The following is a 27517-nucleotide window of genomic DNA, read 5'->3' as shown; positions in this document are numbered from 1 at the left end:
AAGGATAGTTATCGTGGCTGTACCTGGCCGATTGGTTCAAGGGTATAGGAGGATGGTTATCAGGTTTTATACATGTTGTACTTCAAGGACTGTTACTAATCCTTATTATAATATATATACTAATAAAACTGATGTGGCTTATTAGCAAGTGTATTAAAGCCAAGTGTTTCTCTTCCAGAAAAATTAAAGTTACCCCATCTGTCTTAACCGCTGTACTGTACACCCCATTCTAATAAGTGTGAACCTTGTGGAACTCTCAGTACTACTGCCAGTTGTTATCAGTGCAGAAACCAAGAACCTTTTTCCTTGGAATCCACATGCTCGTTACTGAAGTTTATCCTTATGAAGATATACAGCACAATGGACAATCCCTTCTATTGTGAAATAAGTGACATATAACACTTGACGAGCGCACTGTGTATTTTCTCCCTGCCTTTCCTTTTTCCTTCCCTAAAAAAATCCATAGTTAAAAGACAATAAGGAAGCACAAGAGGCCCCAGAGCCTCTCATGTTCACTGATATATGTGAAGATCTGACATCAGGACATGTGTCGGGTGCAAGACGGTTGTCGACTCATTGACCATCTATCAGCTAGAAGAGGGATCATGGACTTGTTATTGATGGGGGATGGGTTGTTCTATGTATCCAGTTTTAGGCAATCCTATTCATATGTTCTGTTAGAAGGGTGTATGCATATAAGTACCCATTAAAAGCGACAGCAAGAATGTGATCTCTGATAGGTAGTGTTAGGGCAAATAATGAATAAAAAGATGGGAAATGAGAAATGTGATTTTGCTAAGCTGACGCCATCTTGTTGCCTTATAGCCATTTTGTTCTGTTATAGCTTAAATACAATTAGATGCACCTGTTTTGTAGGAGTAATTCATTATTTGCAAGGCTAAGCTTATAACCTTGGACATACCAGACAGGAGATAAGCCAGCTCCCCCCCACCTGGGGAGTTCTAGTGTGGATAATGAGAGAATACACTAACATCTGTGTGAAGGGAACATGAGTGGTTAAAACCTTTTGGGGTGTAGTTTTCTGTAATACGTGATTTTTGCTATATAGATAGGAACTTGTAACTAATAAAGCAGAGTTTATTGTACACTCAAACCATGCAGTGTATTTAATTCTCTCCAGTTGATGAGCTCATAACTGATAATCTGACACTTACAGGTGAACAATCTGATATAGATTCGACAATGACAATAGAGGCACCTAATATTCACAATCGGATTGCATTGTTTAATGATGTATGGAAACATGAACGATTTAAGTACATCAGTAGAGAAGCTTTAAATATCCCAATGTTTGGTCTCGTTAGTACAAGTGTCTGTCTGTTAAACATCACCATCCAGGAGTAGGCTAGGAGGCAGGGGGACTACCTTGGGCTGGGTCACTGGGCCACCTGCATTTGTTGTCCTTTAAAATAGGGTACTGAGTCGAGTCTTGCTCCCCAGGCTAAGATTTGCCAGCCCTCCCCTGTCCCCATCAAGACCACGACGATAATGGCTCCCAGGAAGTGACCTATGGTGTTCGTTTTCTCTTTTCATTCTCCTTTTCTGTTCTCTTCTGGGAGTTATGTACAGCCTCTCTGTGTTTATTAGTTTCTACTACTACAATACTTATTTGTACTGATTATGGCGATTTATTTACCTAAGAAATTAAGTCTAGCGAATTTATTATTCTTTATCATGCTTATTTGAAGTTACTTTCTGTTGGGATATTGCAGTATTTTATTACGGGGTTATGTTGCTTGTGTGTTGTATTTGTACATTTTCCCCAAAAAATATTTTAAACAAAATAATGATTAACAAACAGAATAATCTATATTGACAAATTGTATTAAATAAAAAACATAATTTGACAGAATATTTTGAAGTACATTCATACCTGTTGCTTGTGCAACTGCTTTCATTAATATGGTTTCTCCAATTCCAAGCTCAAGACCTTCATAAGCAGGACCAAGGCGGTTCAAACAGAGATAGATACAAGGTAGAAGATCCTCCGGAGACAAACATATGACAGACCGCAGGAAATTGCTGAGCGTTTCTATATTCTTTAGCCTAGAGCAAAAAAAAAAAAAAAAAAAAAGTGATTTTAAGAACTGCTCCAATAACAACAAAAAAAAAAATTTAAAATGACCAAAACTCCATATTTTATAAATATTTTATATTTTCATTTTGTCTTAAAAATATATCTGGCTAATGTTTATTAAATATAGATACCAAATATGTCCGCATATCAGAAGCAGGAAAAAAACAGAATTTATAATTACGATAAATCTCTTTCTCTGATTCCATCTGGGGGACACTGCTTAACCATGGGGTTGAGTAGGGAAGGGAGGAGTCTGGCACCTAAACAGTTAACTTTTTTCTGCTTACAGGCATATCCCCCCCCACCAATTCCCCACATACCTCAGTTTGATTACCAAAGCCCTAAGACGATAGGCCAATCAACCAAGATACACCACTCAAAAGAGGGGGAGAGAAAAGAAAAACAACGAGAAGGGGGGGGACCGCAGTGTCCCCCAGATGGAATCAGAGAAAGAGATTTATCGTAAGTATAAATCCTATTTTCTCTTTCATCCATCTGGGGGACACTGCTTAACCATGGGGACATACTAAAGCAATCCCTCTGAAGGGTGGGACCGCTCTGATCTTCTCGCACGTAGAACACTACGGCTGAAGGAGGCGTCCCCAGACGCAAATACATTAAATTGGTAGAATTTCGTAAAGGTATGGACCGAGGACCAGGTGGCTGCTCTGCATAGCTGGTCCGCCGTGGCTCCATTCCGTGCCGCCCAAGACGCCCCAACCGAACGGGTAGAATGGGCAACAATACGCTTCGGCACAGGAAGATTAATACGAACATAAGCCTCCTTGATAGTCAGGGTAAGCCATCTAGCAATAGTTTGCTTAGACGCTGGCCATCCCCGCCTAGAAAAGTCAAATAATTTAAATAGAGAATCTGTCTTTGCAGCTCTCTAACATATATACGTAATGCCCTCACTACATCCAAACATTTATTTGTCTTCGTCCCTGGAGTCTGAGGCTCCTCTCTGAACACCGGAACCACTATTTCCTGATTGATATGGAAACATGAGACCACCTTAGGGAGAAAGGATGGAATAGTCCTTAAAACTGCCCTGTCCTCACGAAAGACCAGATAAGGTTCTTTGCAAAATAGAGCTCCCAGCTCGGAGACCCTTCTAGACGAGGAAATAGCAAGCAGGAAGACTGTCTTCCAGGTCAAGAACCGCCACTCTGCTGAGAGTAGAGGTTCAAAGGGAGGCTCCTGCAACATGCTAAGGACCAGATTAAGATCCCAAGGTTCCGCAGGATGTACGTAGGGCGGCTGGATGTGAAGCACTCCCTGTAGGAAAGTCTTAACATCCGGAATCTCCGCCAGCCGTCTGTGAAAATACACTGACAGTGCTGATACTTGAACCTTTAAGGTTCCCAGTTTAAGACCCGCCCCTAAACCACACTGTAAAAAGGCGAGAAATCTAGCCAGACCAAAGGATTTTGAGTTGTAAGATTTCTTCTTACACCACTTTATATATCCAAGCCGGATGCGGTGGTAAATCCTGGCCGAAACTGGCTTCCTGGCATTCAGGAGAGTGCCTACTACACCTACCTTCTCGCTTCTAGCGATAACCTCATCCACTGGCGATCCAAATAGAGGAAGGACCCTGACCACTTCCTCAGAATGTCCCACTGAAGACATCTGGAGTGGATCCTTACGTATGGCAGTGTCTGGAAAGATGCCACCATCTTTCCTAGCAGCTTTATACACGAGTACTGACAGCTTCTTGCTTGACAGGACCTTGCCTATCCATTCCATCAAGGACCTTATCTTGTCCTGTGGAAGAAACACTCTGCTGCGTGCTGTGTCCATTATTAGTCCCAAGAAAATCATTCTTTGACAAGGGATCATCTGTGACTTTGGTATATTCAAGAGCCAGCCGTGCTGTTCCAGCACCCTCACCGTAAGGCGAAGATGTTGTTCCAACAACTGTGCTGTTGAAGCCTTGATTAACAGATCATCCAGATAAGGCACTAACTGCACCCCCATGGAGTGAAGAAGTGCCGCCATAACTGCCATAATCTTTGTAAAGACCCTTGGGGCTGTTGCCAGCCCGAACGGAAGAGCTCTGAACGGATAGTGAGCTGTGCCTATCGTAAACCTGAGAAAAGGCTGATGCCCCTCCCAGATCGGAACATGGAGATAGGCATCCCTGATGTCTATAGATGCCATAAATTGGCCTGTCTCCAGGCCATTTATGACCGATCTCAGGGATTCCATCCGAAAGGAGTCTACTCTCAGATGCAGATTTAACTGCTTGAGGTTCAGCACTGGTCTGAACGAACCATCTGGTTTCTGTACCAAGAATAGGTTTGAATAAAACCCTTTCCCTCTCTGGTACTCCGGAACCTGTATAATAACCTTCTTTAAAAGAAGCAAATCGACAGCCAAGAGCATTGCCTGTCTTTTCTGAGGACAGCGGGGTAACCCGGTTAAAAAAAACCTGTGAGGAGCTGGCCCCATGAATTCTATCATGTAACCCCGTCTCATGATACCCTGGACCCACCAGTCCGCAGAGGACTTTGTCCACTGCTGGGCGAACAGAAGCAGCCGTCCTCCCACCCCACCCTCTGTAACCAGGTGGTAGTCATGCTGCTGGTCTATCCGGCAGCTTGGTGGAAGAGGCCCTTCCTGCTGCAGAGGGGAAGGATGACCTTCCTCTACGGGACTGTCCCCTGCTTCCCACGGCCCTTGAACTGGTATTCTGGCCTCTGCCAGACCCGCCCCCGCGAAAGGGCTGTCTGAAAGAACTAAACCTAGGAGCCCTAGGTCTAGGAGTATTCACAGGCAAGGATGTATTCCTACCCCGTGAAGCTTGTAAAATCCAGGAGTCAAACTCTGGACCAAATAGCATCCCACCTGTATACGGGATGGATTCTAACGACCTTTTTGACTCTGAATCCGCATTCCAAATCCTTAACCATAAACGCCCTTCTTGCTGCTACAGCTGTAGCAGAAATAGATTCTAATTTACGGTCGGTCGCATCCTGTAAGGCCGCTGACCCTGGTACAGGTAGCGTGGCCTGGCTAACCAATCTCGCCACAGGCGCGTCCACTTTCGCCACCTGTTCCCATCGGGTCATATCCTCCTCTTGAAGAGGATATAAAGAGCCAAACTTCTTTGGCACAGTGAACCTCTTATCTGGATACTTCCAAGAGGCCTCTGCAATACCTCTCAACTCTGCTGAGGGAGGGAATCTGACCACCTGCTTAGAAGCCTTCTTAAAGAGAGAGCGGTCTAAGGACCTCGTCTCCTCTACTTCAATAAATCCCAAGGTCTGACGAACTGCTTTTACCAGATCATCCATACTTTGGTGTCTAGAGCTTTCCTCTGACTCTATTATGGACAAATCTGAATCGTCCAACAATTACCCTTCCTCCTCCGAGGAACCCTCAGAATCAGACACAGACCACAGCGCATTAACTGGTCTATGTCTTTTACTACTGCGTGTATGCTTTCTGGGATTCTCCAGTAACTGGCTAAGTCGGTCTAGGCCCCTAGCCACCGCCGACCATCCAACCTCCCCTATCTGGGGTGCCTCCTGGAGGGCCGGGGAGGGATTTTGTCCGACCCCTGGGGAACCTCCTGTTATACCCAGAGATGCCACCGATGTAGATGGGATCTCCACTGTTTTAGATAACAGTTTTACAAGGGTATTAACCCCTTGTGACAAAATAGCCGCCCATTCGGGGGGATATACTGTCAGAATGGAGCTGTCTTTAGGCTGCATTATCACAGGCGCCACAGCGCAACGAGCACAGAGCCCTCCTTGATCCAGTCGTTCATTTGTAAATTTAGCATTGCATTTTGAACAGACAATATGTTTGGCACGTGTTGTTTTACTTTTATCAGTCATCACAGGATAAGGAAAAAACAAAATCACGTTTTATATGCACAAACACTTCCACAATGTTTATCAGAAAATACTGACAGGTTGGGGAGCTTATAGTTTTCTTTAACCTAAAGCTCTCTCAAAACATTATAGTCTTACAATACACATGCATACACAGAAGAAATATAGTGATACTTAGCGGGGAAGATATGTGTCAGCAGTGCACTTCTCTCCAAATGACTGCTGCATCTGTCCTCCTTTTGTATTTTGGCACCAAAAGGGATCTTCCACCTGCACACTCAGCAGGGGAGGGGGAGGGGTGCTTCTCAACACATTCCCCTACCGCTGGCATTTCCTTCTGTGTCTCTGCTAACAGCGATTTCCCCTCTCTCTTTAGGTGAAATCCTGTTAGGAATATGTTCCCCGCAACAAAGTGCTAGTTTCCTCCATAGCGCGGCCATCTCTTCAAGTTCCCCCTACCCTCCTCTTGGAGGAGGGGACTTGGTATGCTCCAGCCTGGCCCCAGGGAACGGCAGTAGCTTTCTGCCTTTGTGGCAGCGCCTGACCCTGCTATCAGCGGGGAGAGTCTCTTGCCGACTGCTTCCCGCTGTGAGAAGCGTTTTTTTACCTCCTCTGCCTGCGGGGCCGCCCCCAGCTGACAGGTACTTCTCCCACGAGCCAGCTCTGCTCCAAACAGAGCCTCTCGCCGCTAGTCAACAAGAGAAAACTTTGAAAAGAAAAAGCCTATTAACAGTGAACCCAGTTCACTGTGGAGCTCTCTGATGTTCAGTGCTACTCCTTAGGGCACCTACTTCAAACTGAGGTATGTGGGGAATTGGTGGGGGCGATATGCTGTCAGCAGAAAAAAGTTAACTGTTTAGGTGCCAGACTCCTCCCTTTCCTACTCAACCCCATGGTTAAGCAGTGTCCCCCAGATGGATGAAAGAGAAAAACAACGTGATTGCCAACACTATAATGTACTTAAGGAACTAAGGGGCATATTCAATTAGCTTTCCATTGAAACATGCGCAGTATTGCCGGTAATACGGTACCGCAATAAAGCAGATTTTCGTACGCAACCCTATGGGCTGCGAACGAAAATCCACGTTATTGCGGCACCGTGGATTGACTTCGCGGCCCGTTCCGGCGTGATCCCGTGAACCGGAAAGCTAATTGAATATGCCCCTAAGAGTGACAAAATGATGTAGCCAGGAAAAGTTTAATCCATACAAAATCCTAAGCACCGATAACGTTGAAGCAAATCGGTAACATGAAATTCAGTGATGTCACCAGGGATATACCTAAAAAAGAAGCGGTTTTAGATAAGTTTCCTAGAAGATAAGCAACAGATCTAATGTAAGCTGTCAGAATTCGTTTGTATTAAATTAATCAGCCTGACAAGAAAAAGGTGGCACGTTAAACGTTTTTATAGATTCAAGAAAGCAAGAGTTACCGTATTTTTCGCTCCATAAGACGCACTTTTTCCCCCCAAAAAAGTGGGGGAAAAAGTGTGTGCGTCTTATGGAGCGAATACTACAAGCCAGAAAGTCAGAAACAAGAAAACTTACTGCAGTCCCGGCCAGGCTGCAGATCCTCCTGATGGTCCGTCCCCCTGCCTATCTGTGAGGACCTAGCTATCACATGGGACGTGCACCACATGACAGGTGCACGTCCCATGTGATAGCTAGGTCCTCACAGATAGGCAGGGGGACGGACCATCAGGAGGATCTGCAGCCTGTCCGGGACTGCAGTAAGTTTTCTTGTTTCTGACTTTCTGGCTTGGAGGCTACACAACTTCATTCTCACCCCTGTCTGGAGCCTGCTTCAAGCGTGAGAGTTGGGTGGAGACTGCAAGACTCTGTAGGCAATGTTTTTAAATGATTAAACTATACACAGTGGTGTCTGCAAGTTGAATTAAACAGCTGTACTGGAGTAATCAATAGCAGCCTTCCTTCTCCTCCTTAGCTAAAAGCTAAAGAGACTAGTTGATGCATAGATGTAATTTAATTATACATCAGATTGATTTTTAATGTGCTTTACAATTATTTTTAAATGTTATGGCCAATTTAGGAACATTTTTCTGTGTCCATACAAAGATGTCTCTCAATCAGAGTAAGTCTTAATGACTCTTAGAAAAGTTCTGTTTTGACAAAGATAATTCCCGATAGTGAGAAAAACAATCAAAAACAGCAAAAATGTTATGCTATAGTGTATGTGTGTGTGTGTGTTGGAGGCTATAGTGTGTGTGTGTGTGTGTGTGTGTGTGTGTGTGCGTGTGGGCCAGTGTATTTTGTGTGAGTGAAGGGGCCAGTGTTTGTTTCCCTCCTCTAAAAACTAGGTGCGTCTTATGGAGCGAAAAATACGGTAACTTTTTTTTTTATATAAAAAAAAAAAAAAATAGTGTGGTTTTTTTTCAATATAAATTTGAAACCATGTATATTTAGACACTGGACAATTAAACAATGGAATAATTGTGCATGGACAAAGAAGTTTATGAAAATGGAACAATACAAGCAAAATTCTGAAAAGGCATTTTTTACCAACCCACTTATACATATTGCAATTAAAATATCCTTTTTATTAGGCTTCCATATCAAAGCTATCTGTAAAGGGAAAGAGTGACATTTATTTCAGTAAACTAAAACTGCCTATTCAACCCAAAATTTCTGCTTAGGCCCAAAATTATTGGCAATTGAAGATCAAAAAAATCCAAAAGTATGTAATATAATCAACTAAACAGGCATCCTAGGGGATCTGGACGTTGAGCCTTTGTCATATAAAAGGACAGCCATCACGCGGTATTATGATATAACATCAAATAATCCAAATCTTATTAACTGCCAAAGGTAAATAAATACTGCATAGAAGGGAAATAATCAAGTAAACTTTAAAAACTCTAAACAAAACTTAACAAAACAAACCTATGGATACATAATTCGTGCGCACATTTTACAGACAGAGGGATAAGCCAAATGGAGAGATATGACAGATCAAAAACTAAAAGGTAAAAAAAAAAATGACAATGGTTAACTTAGTATGAAGTCATATGGATTTTATAATTTAGACCTCTTTAGGCAAGTCTCCTTCAAACAAAATTTTATCACAATCCCCACCTGTTTTCAGGGGCGATAGGTTTGTCAACAGTATAACAAATTGCAACTTATAATGCTACGTTTAGAAAATTGGAATGCTGTGGTCTGAAATCCCTTTAGTTTGCCAGTTAAAAACCATTTCCTATGTTTTGCACATGAAGGAGATCGGTTCAGAAAATAGTTCCCGAAAAAGTATGTCATAAATATAGCTTGTATCAGAATAATTATAAAAATAATATATTAATGTTATCATGACCTATACTAAAATCAAAATGCATTTTAGTTAACATGATCTCCAGCAAAATCAGCGTGTTAATGTATTTTAATGAAGGACACAAGAGACTTTTTTTTTCCAGCTTGCTGTTTTTCTTAAGATATGCTCTGGTGTCGGTTAGGAGTCCCAAAGACCATAAAAGCTTTGGCAGAATTCCTTTGGCTAGAAAGAACCATATCTGTTTATGTCCAAGTTCAATGTATAATCTTTATAGGGAACAATCGATCAAAGCAAAACTTTCATTACATGTTTGAAAAGACATTTGTAAACACTGGAATGAGCCAGACAATGGGGGGTATTCAATTGTTAGAGGTTTTTTTTCCCCCGCCGTGTAAAACAAATAAAAAAAAAAAAAAATCTCCGTTGGGTTTACGATGGCAATAGCGACCATTTTGAGTTACCGCAGTGGGAAAAACGCAAAACTCCCCAGCGGCCCAGCTCTGGACTGGCTATCATCTAAGACTGACAAACACCTCAAGCAATCCACAGCCTAGCAGGGCTCACTGAGACAGTGACCCTTGCCTGACCCTGTTACCTGAGCTAAAAATAGAACCTTCTCTCTACCCAATTAAAAAGACTGCTTTTAGTAAAAAACAGCCAGCTCAGGGAACACTGATTTCTACCCTCTCTCTCTCAGCACTATGCTGAGAGAGAGTTTCACTTACCTGCTGCCAACCCTCCAGACGCAGTGTGTGCAGACCACATGCTCTCTGTACATGGAGGGTTAATATTCGGCAGAGGGAGCAAGCAGACAAGGAGGAACTACAAGGCACCTCCGCTTCCCAACCCCCGCAGACAGCGCACAGCCGTCCATCGCTGCCTCACACTCTCCCCGCCGGCCGCAGCCATGGGAGAGCAGAAATGGATTAACTGCAGCGGGGAGTCTGACTGACAGCCCACTACGCGGCTCAGCGAGCCGCCGGCTGTCAGACCTCAGAGACCACAGTCTCCGCTACACATTAAAATAATAAAATCATAAAAAAAAGGAAAAACGGCTGCTAAGCAGCCCCGTGCACAGCCCGCTTCGCCGGGCACTTGAACTAGACTGGCCTCTAGCAGGAGGTGGGGTATAGAGGGGGTGGAGCCAGAGCTTTTGTTTTAACTGAAAGTTAAAGTGCCAGCGTTTCGCCTGTCCTACTCTATACCCCAAGGTCCCGGTGTCCCCCAAGGAATGTTCGAGAAAGAGGGAACACTGCCCCCGTGCGTTAAAAATTGTGTTTGCGAGATTTTAGGGGAGTTTTAACGCGGTCAGATACAACACAAGAAAAAGGTTTTGCATATATTTCCATACATTAGAGTGCATTACACATTGATAATATCTACATTACAGTACTTTCTTGAGCATATTTTTTAATTGAACTATTCTGTACCATACAATCATCTATACCATGTCAAAACACACTACTACATTCACATTTGTACCAAAAACATACATAAATTAGTGATTTATTTTTTCTTTGTTTCATTTTTTCACAAGAAAACTTACACAAGTTAGTCATTAGTGATAAACATAAGTTTAACTTTTTTCCACATTTTTACATGATTTCAAATACTTTTCAGAGGTTTTTTATTTTTTAACCACCCCAAGGAGGTGCAAGATAAAGCAGCATATTTTCCTGTTCTACTTGCCGCGCTAAAAAAAACAATTGAATAGTTTTTAACGCGGCTGCCTATACTTTCGATGGACTTTCTACTGGAGCGCGAGAGGACCGTTTTATGGGGGGAAAAAGTAGTGTTAAAAAATGGAATTGAGCTGAGGGTAAAGTTAACCCACTCGAAAATTATAAAAAAACAGCGTTAAAATGACTTAACACGGTCAAAAAAAACCACAAACTTGCCAACAATGGAATACTCCCTCAGAGTCATTAACACATACTTGCCCCATAAAGATAAGGTATCTTTCCAAGGAATGTAATGTAATCAAGTTTCATATGAATATGATCAGGAAATTACACTGTGTTTAGTGGCTATAATGTCATATCTCTGCTATGTTTCAGAAAAGTTATAGGAATATAACTTTTAGAAATTGTCAGTTTTTGTGAACCAGCCTTCTACAATCTGTTTGATTTCACAGAAACTGATTTGTATTGATATTACTGTATGCCACTTTATCACCATTTTATTCAATAAGCACTGCGACTTTAAAAATATTAAATCCCATATAATATTGTATATTTGCGTTCTTCCAAAGAATATCCTTTTCGAGAAGTAGAGTAGAATGTACTCTATGTGAGCAAGATAATTTGGCTATAAGAAGTGAAAACAGAATTCCATGGCCTGCATAATGTTGTTATTTTATATGGTCGCCAACCTTCTCGGACATCAAATATAATATTGCAGCATATATTCATTACAAACAAATAGATCTCTGTGCAATATTTAGAATTAGTCAAAAAATCCAACCAATGAACTGTTAATAAACATTTTTAAAACAAATATTAAATATTTGCCAATATTTAAACAAATGTTTTAGCTCTAATAGAAAGAAAGATTCGTTGCTTCTGAATTAAAATCTGAATCTTCTAGACAAAATTACTCAACCATAAATTTTCAGATGAGCGACAAAAATTACAGCCTACTGCCACTTATTTCCATTGAGAAGTAACATAACATGAAATTGTCACGCAACAACTATATTTGTTTAAGCCTCTAGATATACTGGGAATTATTAGAAACAGAATAGTGATTTTGTGCAGAAGATATACAGGAAAGTCTGACTGAACGAAGACTAATTGTCGCCTAGTATTACTGACATCAGAGCATGGACCACAAGATGTGCTGTTAATCTCCTAGGATTCTTAGCACCTTCTCATTAAACATCTATGGAGTAATCTTTCAAATTTTGTCATCCACCATCTATCACTGAATTTTATGCGAAGGTTTTCTTCAAAAAAAGAGATGTACATAAAGTCGTGTAGATATGCTAATCTAAGTTTAAATACATGAAGTATAATGCCAAACACCAGGACACAGAAAGGACACCATAATATGGCGATAACACATTACACCGCGGCATTAATACATTTGCACAAATAACTAAACACAGGGCTTGGTTACAGACACCACACAGGGGAAAACTGCAGCTGCAAGTGAGGTTTTAGCTTTCTTTCAGGCCCACTGCCCATGGACTGCTGCAGCTTAAGCAGAGCTTACCGTACGATGTTCTTGACCCCAGAAAAAAATAGAACAGCTATTTGGGCTACCTATGTTCCTTGTATAAAGCCAGAAATAAAGTCACACCCCTGACATAAAATGTAAATGGGCACTTGAATGACTGCACCAGTCCTAGGGTTGAAGTGAGCATAGTGGCAAAAGGGTTAAAACTGCAAGGAGTCATACAACTTAGGTCTATAATTGAAGGGGGCAGTAACTTTAGGCAGCTGTACAATTCGTTTTCTTCTGGTCAGACATGCTGACCGAGCCTCTCCTTTTAAGTACGAGTCATTTCAGGCAACCAAGGCAGGAACGCGATGTAAAGGCAGGAAGGCAATGTAACAAAGCAATGAGAAAGGCAAGCCAGTAGCTAGGTTGCATAAGGAGAGGAATCAGTAGCAGAAAAAAAAAAAGACGTTACAATGCCACTGCATAGGTCATTGGTGCAGCCTCATCTAGAATATGTGTTTGGTTCTTGAGGCCATATCTCTAGAAGGATATAAATACATTAGAGACTATACAAAGAAGGGCAAAAAATGGTGCATGGCCTACAGCACATAACTTACCTGAAAAGTTTAAAAAGATCTTAATATGCATAATTTGGAGCAGAGAAGGGAAAAGGGGTCATGATAGAAACTGTGACGAAAAAAGTTTGATAACACCTTAACCAGCCTGTCCCACGTTTCTCACAAAATGTGGATTATAGCATGTACTTTTTATAGCCCTTGCTTTAGTTCCCCAACTCAACAGAGTACAACTGCAGTGTCTAATTACATGTGGATAAGTGGACATTGTAGCCATGTCTAGATAAGAGACTTCTTCATTCCATGTTACCTATTGTAAAAATGTGTTTGTTCTTAATTCAGTGATGCTGTTATGCATTGTTCTCAAACTGAAGCCAGGTGGGTTATGGGTAAGGATCAGGTGGTGTCCAGGATACAGGTGAGGGGCTGGAGCTGCATTCATTCCCCCCTCCTTTATCTACAGGAAGCATGGAACAGCTGGGGACCCTGCGACATCACAAAGCAGTGCTTCTTCGGTGCTAATTTCAGGAGGAGTTAGCTGTTATCTGATATTTGTAGGTGGGGAAATCCAATTAGTTCCCATTGTCCTCCACAGGACTGCTTGACACATTGTCTGGGAAACCGCAGGGGACCCACTGTGAAATAACAGCTCATCTCCACTCCTTCAACCCCCTAGTCCAACACTCACCAACGTTTAAGAAGGAGAGACCCAGGGGTTTGCCCAGGAAGGGGAAAACACTGTGGATATTTGACCTTAGATATAAGGAGAAACTCCATAGGGGTAGGAGGTGATGTTCATTCTGTGATTTGTTTCCTGGAAAGTGCAAGATCAGGGGATAAATGTATAAAGCTGAGAGTTTTCCGGGTTTGAAAAACCAAAGCAGGTTCTAGCTATCATTTATTTAGTACATTCTACAAAATTATAGCTAGAATCTGATTGGCTGCTATAGACAACATCTCCACTTTTCAAACCCGCCGAAAAACTCTTGGCTTTATACATTTACCCCCAGGTGTTGAGTTGCCGTTCTCTACCAGTGAAATACATCGGCAGATCCATGGGTCATCAAGTCAGGACAGCCAGGTGACTAACTCCTTAAGATAGTAGTGTAAGGGACAGATAATATGGTGAACGTGCCTGGCATTTATTTACTGTGTGTATATAATATTCTAGTGATTGTTTTTGGTTTTTTTACAATAAATGTATTGTAATACTTTCTAATGGCATTTGCCTGAGTGACTATACGAACCCTAGAAGGTACTGGTGTAGGCTTCCCTGGCATAGTAAGGCACCCGTGGCTGGCCAGCCAGTGTGAAGTGGGTAGAATTGGGCCAGAAAACATGGTATCTTCACAGAAACTTTCAAAAATATCAAAGGTACTAACAAGTTACAGGAAAGAATCATTCTTCAAAGGAAGCACTGAAACTGGAGGGAAGGAGGTTCAGAAAAAATTTGGAGGAAAAATTACTTCACAGAAAGGGTAGTGGAAAAGTGGAATACCATCCTATCAGAAGTAGTAGAGGCTACTATAGTGGAGCAATTTAAACATGCTTGAGATAAACATAAGGATATCCTTACAAAGTAGTAAGGATCAAATAGGGTTTGGGTTTACCATAGGTTAAAAAATGGTCAGACTAGATGGACCAAGTGGTTCTCTCATCTACCATCATGTTTCTATTGTTTATTGTTTTGTTTTTTCACTAGCTCTAATTTGGCCCTACCAGAGAGGCCTGGTGTGGGCATCCTCTCGCTCCCCAGGGCAGCTCTAACGCTGCTCTCTGCCTCGATTATGAGCTAGAGCTTACCTTGCACCGAACTGAACTTTATTTGCCTCTGCCCACTCTGATATTACCCGACGCCAGCAGCAACTATCCTCCAAGGTCGGGTCTGCCCCGACGCATATCACTTACCAGCCGTGTGAGCAGTCCCGTGGTCTGGTCAGCAGTGACGTTCCTGGCCGCGTCGCACTAATCACTGTCGGGTCAGTGCAGTGCAGTCGCTTCTGAGTCTCGACCCTGCCACACAACAGAAACCTATTTGACACCCCAGACACCCACAGCTGCCCACATTTGAGCCCCTGAGTCAGGTTGTCTACGGCACTAGCTACAGGTACCAAGGACTTTAAAATCACCAAAATCGGCTCCCCAGCACCCTTTCTTCAAGCCTCAAAAGGATGGAATCTATGTCCTCCTCCAAAAGGGGAACACCCCATTGCAGGGGGGTGGAGGCACATTCTGTATCTGCTGTTGCTCAATTGAGCCTTCTACTCTTATGGACACTTCTATCTCAGATCCAGCCGCATGCTCTGATCACCATCATATCTATGCAACCCTAATGTCTGACCTACTTTCTGAAATGCGATTCTCCGTCATGGCCATTCAATCAGATGTGGCGGAATTGGCGGGGCAGGACAGGTCATTTGCAGAATAAAACGGAGGCCTCTCACAATAATCTCATATCTCATGAACAATTAAGAGTCCGAAGTGGGTATGCTGCCAGACAAACAGGCAGACCTGGAGAATAGCTGCCGCCGGATCATCATCATCAGGATATGAGGGATCCTGGAACAAGTCTCCAAAGCAGACCTTCTCTCCCTTGCCTCAGATCAAGACTCGCTTGCTGACCACATCCACAGGTTTCCTAGGGCACGGGCAAACCCAGACATCTTGCCCAGAGACACTCATGTGACTACACCTATTCCATGTAAAAGAACGCATCTTGCGAGCAGCACGAGAGGCAGGAGACTCAGATATCCTTCAAGACCATCAACTGTTTCCCGATTTCTCCCCACCCAAGGAAGCTAAACAGCGCTCCTTTTAACCAGTCACAAAAATTCTGCGAGACAATGAGATCCCCAGTCAAACTACAGGTCCGCAGGAACAAATCTATGCATGTCGTTTGCACGGCTGAGTAGGGGAGCAAGCATCTGATGACATGGAATCTTCTCGCTCGTCCATCCGATCCCAAGCCTCTGGCTTAGAGTGAATGGACCAGGCAGGGGAACAACCGAGTCTTTGTCAGAACTTCCCTCTGATGTGTTTCGCTGTGCCGCAGAAAGCCTGGGTTCCCCAACCATGTCTTTGAGACTGGCCCCTCTTTATTGGATTCTCCACATGGAGGACTGGTTCTGGACTGTTAGAATGATCTCATAGTCATTATGTTTATGACAATACAAGATAATGTTATTTCCTATACTGAACGCTGTTTTGGCTGTCGCCTGATTGTGTATTTGCTATAAATGCGCTGGTTGCGTTCCTGTTATTCTTGCTTCCCTCCTGCATGTTCCTGGGAATGATTTTGGCGGGCTGTCTGATTCTTGATTTACCTCCTTAAATGTCTATTCTACAATGGTTTCCTTTCAGCTCATTTGTCATCAAGGTACCTATAATTTGTACATTTGCTATTAATATATGAGTGACTTATTTATATGATGCCATTGTCTGAGCAGTGCACATCATATACCAAATTAAAAGGTCTTTGTAGATTTGCAGAAAAATATTGCCACTGCAAATCGCTTATTTCACAAAATGTCCGCCCACCTTTCACAACAATGCATTACCATTGTCCTCGGGAAAATGTGACAGTTGGCAATAAACCTGCGCACCCTGCTGGGTGGTCTGGAAATTGACAGTTAATTGCAGACACATATACAAGTACATCTTGCCGGGACTTTAATTATGGACTGTTGCGCCATTTCATTATTCACTTATCCTCGCTCTATTTACAACATACATGACAAGAGGCAGCCCTCAATGGCATATATGTGGCTGAACCCTTACAGGTCGCCCAGAGCACGCAGTGCAAAGATCTTACAGTCAAGAACAGTTTCTTCGGAAACAATATTTAACAAAAAATCTGATACGCCGCTTGCATTGAACATGACATTCGTCACAATACCACTCTTTGGGGGAATTCAATTCTCTGCGGAATTTTTTTTAATGCAGTCTTAAAAAAATGCAAGTTGCGCGGGTTTGAACATGGAGAAAAAAATTGTGGCATTGAATTTGAAAACTGGTAACTCCGCCCCCGCGCGTTAACCATTGGTGCACGCAAATATTTACGGGAGGGGAGGGTTTACCGCGGCCATCTAGAATAAAAGAAATGGATTGGCCTACATTTGTATTGCATTACACAACCTGCTATTTTATAGTGCCTACATACAGTACTTTTTTCTTTTTTTTTAACTATATAATTATCTATACCATGACAAACACAATAATTACTAATGGATATGTATGTACTAATGTGTTATTTTATAAATTGTTTTACTAGCTATTGTAATAAAGAAAAAAAAAGAAAAAAATCCCCTTTTCCATGTATACAAATATAATTTTTCATTTATTTTACATTACATGATTTCAATAGCTTTATGTTTTTAATTTTTTGCACGGCCATGAGAGGTGCAAGATAAAACTGCCAATTTGACAGGTTATTGCACAAAAAAAAAAAAAAACTTAATAGCCTTTAACGCTTCTACCTCCCTTCCTATACTTTCAATGCATCATCTACTTGTCCACGATGGGACAGCTTTCGCAAAGAAAACGGCGCGTTAAAAATAGATTTGAATGGGTAACGTTAACGCGCACCAGAACAAGTGAAAACGAACTTTAAAAAAAACTTGTAAAAAAAACCACTGAGAATTGAATTCCCCCCTTTAATCCCTATTCATTTAACTCAGTAGTTAACATTTCTACATGTAACGTAGTGTAAAAAAAAGAATAACGTAATTTAGTTATTACATTACAGTTTAATTTAAGGCGGTTACTGCCAGGTTTCCCTAGTTTGCATGACTGACTTAAAAACAGAAAAAAATAGGGCACAAAAAGAAAGGCTTGGCTGTTTAAGTGTTTACATATAGCCCGTTACTATTTTTCAGACATAAAATTTAGTTGAAAACACTTCATCATTCACGTATTTTACTCTAAATGAAGATTCTGTTCCTCACACAGCCAAATAAGTCAGCTTACTCCTAATGACAGCGATATGGGTTAGCCAATCTTTACTTTATATGTATACATTGAAGATTTTTTTTAAATAGCGCTTACACATTATCCTGTGCTTTAAATAGAACATTTAGTCATTCATAGTGTATCATGTTTATTAATAAAGATATATCAACCTATCTTTACTTTGATTTATGAAACTTTTATACTTTATTCCCCATTTAAGACCCATTTGATGAAAAATATTGTAAAACAAAGACTAAACATACAAATCTACATATATCAACCTGTACAACTTAGGGATCTGTCAAATTGTATGTTTTCGATTTATCCAGTCATTCCCACACATTAGCCTTTTCATTCCCCCTCATTAAAGTGTTCATCAGTGCTTCTCAATGAAAATGTAGGAAGCTTGTGCTTTACACCTATAGAAAAACTATGATCTTATCACCTTCTTCTCACCTAAAGAAAGTAGGTGTTCTTTGATTAGTGAGCTCATATCCCTGTAACATCCCCTCTGTCAATCGGGGTGCTGTTCTAATTGCTCGGCCACTCCCTCCACCCATACCAGCTTATTCAGAGTCTTCAATTTAACCACTGTGTTTTATAGCCTGTACAAGGCTGTGTCTGATATCATAAGAGTGACATAAAAAGAATGAGGAGTAGAGAAACTGGATTTGGACTTTGCATTCCATGATTCTCCATGACCTCAAATACTACATGTCTCTTCAATCCTACTGCACATTTCCCTTGATGGTTCCCCACATCACTAATCCACACCTCATACCCAAGCGTTTCCATCTGCTGTGGCTCCGCCTTCTGCCACCCAGCCTTCTATCTTCCCTTTTACATCCATTTCCGCAAACCTTCCCCACCCCCCCTTCCTTCTTCCTCACCTAACCTTCTTCTGCACACTCCTAACTATTTCAACCTCCAGTACCGCATCCCCTGTTGCACCATTCCACAGGGGGACTTCAATTCACCCACATTCCCTATCCTGGTGACCACTATGGAGATGGTGTAGGTGTCTTGCTCTCAGTTATTCCTCCTTGAACACTACCTTTCCTCCTTTTAAGTTCACCCCACTGGACACTTTTTACTTTGAAAATAGTGTAGAAGTCATCAATAGACCTCCTGACCCTTGCTCTATATTTCTTGATAACTTTGCTGCTTGGCTTTTCCAACTTACTCTCTTCTGGCTTTCCCTCCCTATTTCTTGGGAAAGCCAAGCAGAATATGTATCATTTCCTTTTCTTCTCACCTTCCCAATATTAATCAGGGATTTCAATATCCCTTTTGACTGCCCTATCGATACTGCTGCCTATAAACTAATAACTCTCACTGCCTCCTATGGCCTCTCCCTATAGGCAACCTCACCAAAGCACTGTGATGGTTACTCCCGGAAAATAGTGCTATCCCAACTTTGTGACATCTCAACTTCTCCAATTCTGTCTTTCCTCTGTCTGACAAAAATCTCTTTTCCTTTACTCGTTACTCCCCCGACCTCCACCCAAAGTTGTGTGAACACTTAGCGTCCCCTCAACAACATTGAAACAACATCCTTGTTTCCATTTACCAGCTCTAATAGTCTTTCTTCACAACTCTACACACTCTGATACCCTTGATAATGCAGCCCCAGCCACCTCATTTCATCTCTGCCAATCTAAACTCCAACCCTCTCACTCCCCTCTTACTTGCTACCTTCAAAAATGCTCCCGCAGCTCTTCTGAACACCAATGGAGGAAATCGCTCCAAAACGGACTTCATCCACTTTAAGCTCGCCCTTTCCTCCTACTATTCTACCCCTATTTCTTGCCAAACCACTCTGGGTTATGCCACCTACTTTAAAGTCAAAAATTACTATCCACAATGAGATCTGTTCTCACCACTCACCTTCCCTCCAGTCCGTCCTCTCTACCACTCCATCTGCCACAACCCTCCTGTAACTGTGCCTGAAAATCTCCCTCTTCTCTCATCCTCTACAACATTTTCCCCTTGACCCTGCCTCCTCCAAGATACTCCACTCCCTCTCCCCCCACCGCCTGTCATCATCTTGCTCAACTCTTCATCCCCCTCTCCCTCCCCACACTAGTCTCTTGCTCTCCACCATGAAGCATGCTCTCATCTATCCTAGTATCAAGAAACCTTTTCTTGATCTATTCATTTCCCTCACAGTTGATAACATCAATCTCTCTCCTTTGGAGTCAGCTTGGCACTGCCCATCGCTTTTACTCCTCATATCCAGTCCCTCACCAAGTCATGCCACCTACTTCTCCATAACATTACCAAAATCTGCCCTTCCTCTCTTAAGAAGTACTAAAATTCTGGTTGATTGCCAAATTTCTCATCTCCACCACGGCAACCTTCTTCTCACTGGCCATCCCGACTCCCCACCTCTCCCCCTTTTAACCCATCCAGAATGCTGTGGCTAGGCTCATATTCCTTCCCCGTCGCTCCTTTTCCACTGCTCCACTCCATAAAAACCTTCACTGACTTCCTATCAATTTCAGAATTCAGTTCCAGTTCCTTATTTACAAAGCCCTCACCAACACATCTCCCAAACACATCTCTGACCTCATCTAGAGGCGTGTACCTCATCCCACCTTACCACTGTTTCTCTAAATATCTCATTGCTTCTGTCCACACTCCCTCCAAGAATTCTCATATGCTGTCCCCACCTTTGGAACTCCTTACCAAAACCTCACCTGACGCTTTGCTAGCCTACAATATTTGAAACACTGCCACAAAACTCATCTCATCACTCACCTATCCTAACCCCTCTTTTACCATCTTGTTCATCACCTCGTTGTCCTTTGCACACCATCTGAATTTTACCCCAGTTGCTCCCATGGTCTCTCACCACCCCTCTTTCTAGAATGCAAGCTCTCACAGGATGGGTCATCTCTACCTATTGTCTCATGCCTGGTTACCGGCAATTTCCCTTTTATGTCCTTGTCATGTCTTTTGCTACATTCTATGAACTAATGTACAGTTTCACGCACACATCTGTGCTACTTTTGTTTCATGCATTTGTGATGTTGTTTACTGTATTAGTTGATTGTTATCTGTATTTGTACGACTGTCTGATAACATAAAATCTGTGGCACTTTAAATATAAAGAATAATAATCAACACCAGGACACTTGTAATTCTGTTAGTGGAGAACTGTTACCGAAAAATTATACAGCTGCAGTTCATCTGTCAATGTTTTTTGGACATTAACAAAGCTTTAATTACCGTGCCGATTCATCTTCTATTGTCTCAAATGTGCGGGCAACTGCTAAGTACGGCACCCTGAAAAAAAAAAAGAAAACACTGAATATATGTTACAATAGCAATAAAAATTCCCATACTCTTAAAAATTACTGGGTAATTCTTTGCACTTATTTTCCTTTAGAGAAGCAACATATAGAAGAAGTGGACAACTTTGCTGGTGCTCTTCCACGAAACAAGAACCCATATTGTTCTCTGAAATACCTCAAAAATGAAAACTGTAAGTGGGATCCATTATTATAATTTCAATTAAATTGACATAATAAAGCCTATTAACACATTAGTCAGTTGAGACATAATGTTATATAAACATGACGTAGGTACCAGGTGTGGCCAAATATGAAATAAGTTGCTATAAAAGGTTTGACTCTCACTAAAGGATCACTGGCTATGTCACCCATATACTGCACAAATAAATCTCTCCAAATATGGCAGAGGTTTCTGGTCACAATGAGGAAACCATGTACAGGAAATTTAAAAATTGTTAGAGCAATTCCCCATTAATAATATTGTAAAGTTGCCAGTGGGCAAATCGCCCCAAAAATCTGAAGAGCTGCAGAAGTGAAGTCATGCTTAAAAAGAACAAGGCTGCAGGGGATTTCCTGTATAACCAAACACTTCCTCTAACAAGTGGATGGCAATTATAAAAAGTGGATGGCAATTATAAAACGGTCACGACACACATACAACATACATCTATATCCCTTCTTTTTCACCATAAGGAACAATAAAACCAATGGTGGGTGCAAGACTGTATGACAAGTGATGAATGCGGTAACAGTGTGCATCAAGGAAAAAGCATAAACTGAGAGTTTAAGTAACATAGACCTGGAGACAAAGAAAGGGGCTAATGATGTTTAGGCAAGTTATAGTTATTGGCTCACACACTCCAGGAGGTGACACTTGTTGCGCTCATACAATGCACCATCAGATTGCCCCACATAGCTGTTGGCCCTGTTGGAAAATCCCTACACAGTCCCAACTATCAAACCTGAAAGCAGTCTTGAAGCGGTCATTCTGCCCAGGGAACAACGGTCTCAAACAAAGAGATGTTTTATCATGAGTATCTTTGAGCCGCAACCTGGAATTCTGCAAAGCATCTTGCATGTCGCTCTCAACTTGTGGTCCAAGTTTAAAAATGGAGGTGGGAATAATAGTGCGGGTGCTGCTGTATGGAAGCCATTAAGCAAGAGAAGGAAATTCATCTCAGAGTATTTCAAACCGAGGAGCACAATAAACACGTCAAAACCATAACATTTGTATAGCAAGTGCTTTGGAGAACGTACTGCCCTTTCAGCTAATCAGTTAGTCTGTGGATAACAAGGACTGCTGGCGACATGCGAGATGTTCCATTCATTGGTGAAAATCTGGACATAACCACTCAAACTGCAAGGCATTGTCAGTAAGTAGGTTGCGTGGCTGGCCACGTGCAGAAAAGTGTCTTTTCATTTTCTTGATGAGTGTGGCACTTGTCAATTTGGGAAAATTAATTATCTCAAACCAATTGAAATGTGAAACCAATAACACCAGGTGCTTTTCCCCCCTCCATTAAAATAGATTTGCAGCAACAATGAACCACGAGACATCAGGAACCTCATAGACAGTGAGTGGTTCATTGTTCCCTGGAGGAGGAAGGCCTGCGAGGCAGGACAACAGAAGACAACTTTGGACAGAGGTCATCCCTGAGTGTTGCTTCAGAGCTCCTTCATGCACCTGGAGGAGAGGATATCAGACTGGATAACATCCGGTTCACCAGCAGCGACACCCGAGCACGTGATAATGCGGCAGCTACATGGAGGTCCTTTCCACGTTTGTACACCACATCCAGATGGTACCTTTGGAGAATGAGTATGAAACGCTTGAATTTGTGCTGAGATAGCATGCATGGGTTTATAGAGAATAGTAATCAGGAATTGGTGGTCTCTCTCAATCAACACCGGACGTCCATTAAGAAAAATAAAAAAAATATAAAAATCATGAAACTTTTGGCAAGTAAATACTATAAGTCAACAGTTCCTTTACAATCTGAGCCTAACCTGAAATTTCAGTAAGGGCCCTGGAAGCAAAGCTAATGGGTTTGTTACAATGCAGGCGAACAGCAGCAAGACCATGCTGGGAGGCATCACCAGAGATCGAAACGAACATGCACATAAAAAAAAATAATTGAGCACCTTCAGTGACCCTGAAAAAACACTTCTCAGGGTTTAACTGCATGTTGATTTCACAGATTCTTTTGGTGGACCTTGAGGAGTTGACTGTCGTGTTCTTCCATTGTGCGATCCCCAAACAAGGATGTCATCTATGATCTCACAAGGATATCCCTCAAAAAGATGCTCCATGCAAAGTTTTTAATACTTAACTGCTGGTACATATGCCATAGGGCATTAGAATGAAGGTGTACCCGCCCACAGGTGTTATGAACATGGTGTGCATGGATGGTTCCTTGTCCAATGTAATCTGCCAGAATCCACACTTAACATCCAAAGTGGTAAATATCTTTGCTTTAGACATGTCAGTTATGACTTGCTCCACCAGTCCTGAAAGGTTGATGCAGCCTGATTGTGTTCTGATTGTGTTTAAAACACAATCAGAACAGCCGGGCAGCACACTATCCCTGCCTGTCTTTGCAGAACAGACCTGCACATAGTGTGTAGCCGCAGGCAGCCTTACGAATAGAAAAGAGGGCGGGGACCAACCCCCCGTACAATACAATTCTATATCCGCCCTTGACTCCCACATACAGTGATAAAAGGAAGCTTTGCTAGCATGGCATTTAGATAACCCACTAAAATCGGCAGATGCTGTTACTTAACCCCTCCGCTGTCCCTCGGCTGTCCCTGTGGTCGACAGGCTTTGCTGATCTCAGATCTCTCTGCAGGATGCTATCCAGTCTGTCTCCACTTTAGAGAACCCTCCAAAAACAGTGCATGGGTGCTGCCATCTTGGATTCAGTCACATGCTTCCTCTCAGTCAGAGTGTTGCTCAATGGTGTCCTTAAGGAGTCCCGAATATGTGTCCTTTGGTTATAGGGGTTATATAGGGTATAACCAAAAGGACATGTATACAGAACTCCTTAAGAACAACATTGAGCAGATTCATTATCAGATGATACAGTACCCATTATTCTGCATTCGTGATTAAATCTACGATTATTTCAAATTTCTCATGTTCATAGCATAATCATTATCCTGGTTTTGGTACACCATTGCATTGTATAACATTTTCGCTCATTGGAGTTATCTGTTGGGATTGATGTTGTCTGGTGGGTTGACCACTGAAAATAGGATAGTGTCATTCATCTAGTTTAGACAGCTATTGTCTTCATCACTGCCCTTGAGTAACATCCACAGCATATCATTTAAACACCATCAGTACTATGAGCTCATCACTATTTTGGGAATAGTGCTACCCAACAATTTCAATACCTGTATCATTGCTTAACAGTGATATTAAACTATATGCCAAGATCCTAAACAGGATCCTTCCAGAAATTATCTATTATGATCAAGTGGTCTTTATCCCAAGGAATAACACAAGAAGAACAATTGATCTCCTACAAATTATAAAAGAAGAAGAATTGCAAGCGACCATTTTATCATTAGACATTAGGAAAGCTTTTGGCAGAATATCCTGGAGGTTTATGTTTCAAGCGCTAAAGATCTTTGGATTAACAAATTAATTCCTCACTTGAGCTGCTGCTCTCTATTCTTACCCCTGTGGCTAGGGTAAGGGTCAATTGCTCGCTCTCTATACTATAATAATCTCAAATAGGACTAGGCAGGGTTGCCCTTTTGTCCTCGCTCTGGTGATAGAGCCCCTTGCATAGCGAAATAGAAACTGCAAATCTATATGTTAAGTGGAGGCAGCAATATAAAGTCTCCTTACTTGCGAATGACATTCTTTTGTCTCACCAACACCCAGACTTCTATTCTTGCATTATATGAACTAACAGATAGATTTGGCAGTCTCTCTGGATATAAAATTAACTTCTCTAAATCAGAGGCCATGATGTTGAACACACCAGAGCTTATTAAGGAAAAGATTCAAGCCAATATCAAACTTAATAAATGACAAACCCGTCAAATAAAATCCTGAGGAGTACATATTACTACTTCCTGCGAACACCTATACCAGGAGAATTTCTTAACTTATTGCTAAAGTTAAAATCAGACCTGGCTACATGGCTGAAATGTTATTTCATGGCTCGGGAGGATAAATAGCAATTAAAATTAACATGATCCCAAAACGGTTGTATCTTTTTTAGACCCTACTGGTCAACCTCCCAAGTGTGATTTTTAAAGTCCTACAATAGGTCTTTCTTAAAGTTATCTATAATGGTAAACACCCAGAATCTCTAGGTCTGTACTGAAGAAGCCCAGGAACAGGGGAGGCAGAGGCTTTCCAGATATTAAGCTCTAACACCTGAGCCAACTAGCAGCAACATTTGTTCCACCCGATACCATTGCATAGGTATATCTTGAAACTAACTTTATACACTCGCAATATCGTGCCTCAATCTGGGAATTACCTAAAAATTATAGGACTCCCGAACCAAAAATTCTCTTCCCTCATCTCTAAGGGACTCAAGTTATTCTCAGTTTAAATTATCTACAACAATCTTCCCTATTACCCCACTTTGGGAAAATCCGTAGTTCCCTGGGTCTCTCAACTCCTTTTAAACAATGGAGACAGGCTGGTATTAGACTTGCTTATGGCCTTAACATACAAAATACCCAGGCCTCTCTAGATGCCATATTTTGCAATTTTTTTTTCTCTTAGACCCCTGTTCCTTGTGCTTTTTCAAGAAACGCTTCCTTATTTCACTTTCCCCTACGAATTCCCTAAGGGATTTAACCCCATTTTAATCAAATTGCCTAAAAAAAAAAACAACACTGGAATTTTGTTGGGGGGGAGGTTAGAAACTGATTAGATACCGGTTCGATATCCATTCATAATAATACTGTAGGTGGTATTATACCCCTTGAAAAACCTATCTGAAATGATCTCAACCTCTGACCTGAATTGCTGGCGGAATTGTGGCTACAGGAGGACTCTTCCACCTCTGGAGGACTTGTCCACGTATTATTCCTAGCTGAACCAAGATCCATTCTATCATTAATTCACTTTCAGAACAACCAATATCCAAAGACCACTGGATCTTTCTGCTTTCTCATCCCCCTCAAGAAATGGACAACCAAACCAAATATTTGGTATGTAATTTTCACAGCTGCAAAAAACACAAATAGCTACAAATTGGAAGTAACAAGGCCCCCTCTCTAACACGAACCTCAAAAAAGCCAACTGGCACATTGTATGTTTGGAAAGCAATGCCTACTGCCTCCATGATAAACAAGTTAAATGTGATGCCATATGGACCACCCCTGGTATTTTTCGAAAAGGCCACTCTGGTCGAACAAGGACGCCAACGACTCTAGCTTTCTCTTTGTAAATGCATATTTGTGCAAGTCTGTAGCTGCTTCTGGGTCCTTCTTATGATCTTATGGGACAAGAGCCTTCATGAAGCGTATGCGCTCTCATTCTATTCCAATGTTTTGTTTCTATCCCGGGTCCTGCAACTTTGTACTTAAAATAAATTGTTGGAATAGATTTTGAACTGTTGCCTCGTACTGTACAAAAAAACCCACAAAAATGATTGAAGGTTAATCAGGTAAGTATAAATTAATTTGATAAATTGTGATAATTCCTGTCCAAGTGCCTTACCTTCAACTTGTCTTAGGAATTGTTTCCAAAAAAACGTTTACAATGCCTTTAAAAGGCAGCTAAACTTAAAAATGTCAGGTATCTTTACTTCTTTCCCCCCATAACAGAACTTTTTAAATAAAGCAAATGAAAATGGTATGGACAAAAATGATGGAACCCATAACCTAATATTTTGTTGCACAACCTTTAGCAGGAATCATTGCAATCAAGCGATTTCTGTAGCTCTGAATGAGATTTCTACAACTGTAAACAGGTAATTTGGCCAACTCATCATAAGAAATCTGCTCCAGCTGTTTGAGGTTTGATGGGCGCCTTCCTCCACACTGCATGTTTCCTCTCTTTCCATAGATGTTTGATAGGATTCAGATCAGGGCTTAAAGAAAGACTTCAGAATAGTCCAATGTTGTGTCCTTATTCATTTCTGGATGCTTTTAGCTGTATGTTTTGGGGCATTATGCGATTGGAGAACACATAACCTGCGACTGAGACAGACCTTTCTGGCACTGGACAATGTGTTTGACTCCAGAATACCTTCATAGTCATGAGATTTCATTGTGCCCTGCACAGATTTAAGGCATCCTGTGCTAGACACAGAACAGCAGCCCCAAAACACAACA

The 27517-nt window shown here is 41.7% G+C and overlaps 1 protein-coding gene across 3 annotated transcripts in view; it reads right to left on the bottom strand.

Moving 5' to 3' along the window:
- LIG1 (DNA ligase 1) overlaps window positions 1-27517 on the bottom strand; it is a 251148-nt gene that overhangs the window by 130043 nt on the left and 93588 nt on the right. For all 3 annotated transcript variants that reach the window (XM_075191317.1, XM_075191316.1, XM_075191318.1), the window contains exons 10-11: window positions 21144-21200; window positions 1895-2067 (exon numbers count right to left, since the gene is read on the bottom strand). In XM_075191317.1, the coding sequence (XP_075047418.1) occupies window positions 1895-2067; window positions 21144-21200 (230 nt within the window). The remainder of the gene's footprint in view (window positions 1-1894; window positions 2068-21143; window positions 21201-27517) is intronic.

The sequence above is a fragment of the Mixophyes fleayi genome, chromosome 11, assembly GCF_038048845.1.
Source record: "Mixophyes fleayi isolate aMixFle1 chromosome 11, aMixFle1.hap1, whole genome shotgun sequence".
Taxonomy (NCBI): Eukaryota; Metazoa; Chordata; class Amphibia; order Anura; family Limnodynastidae; genus Mixophyes; species Mixophyes fleayi.
Note: the sequence above shows the minus strand (reverse complement) of the source record. Positions and strands in the feature narration are given on the sequence as shown.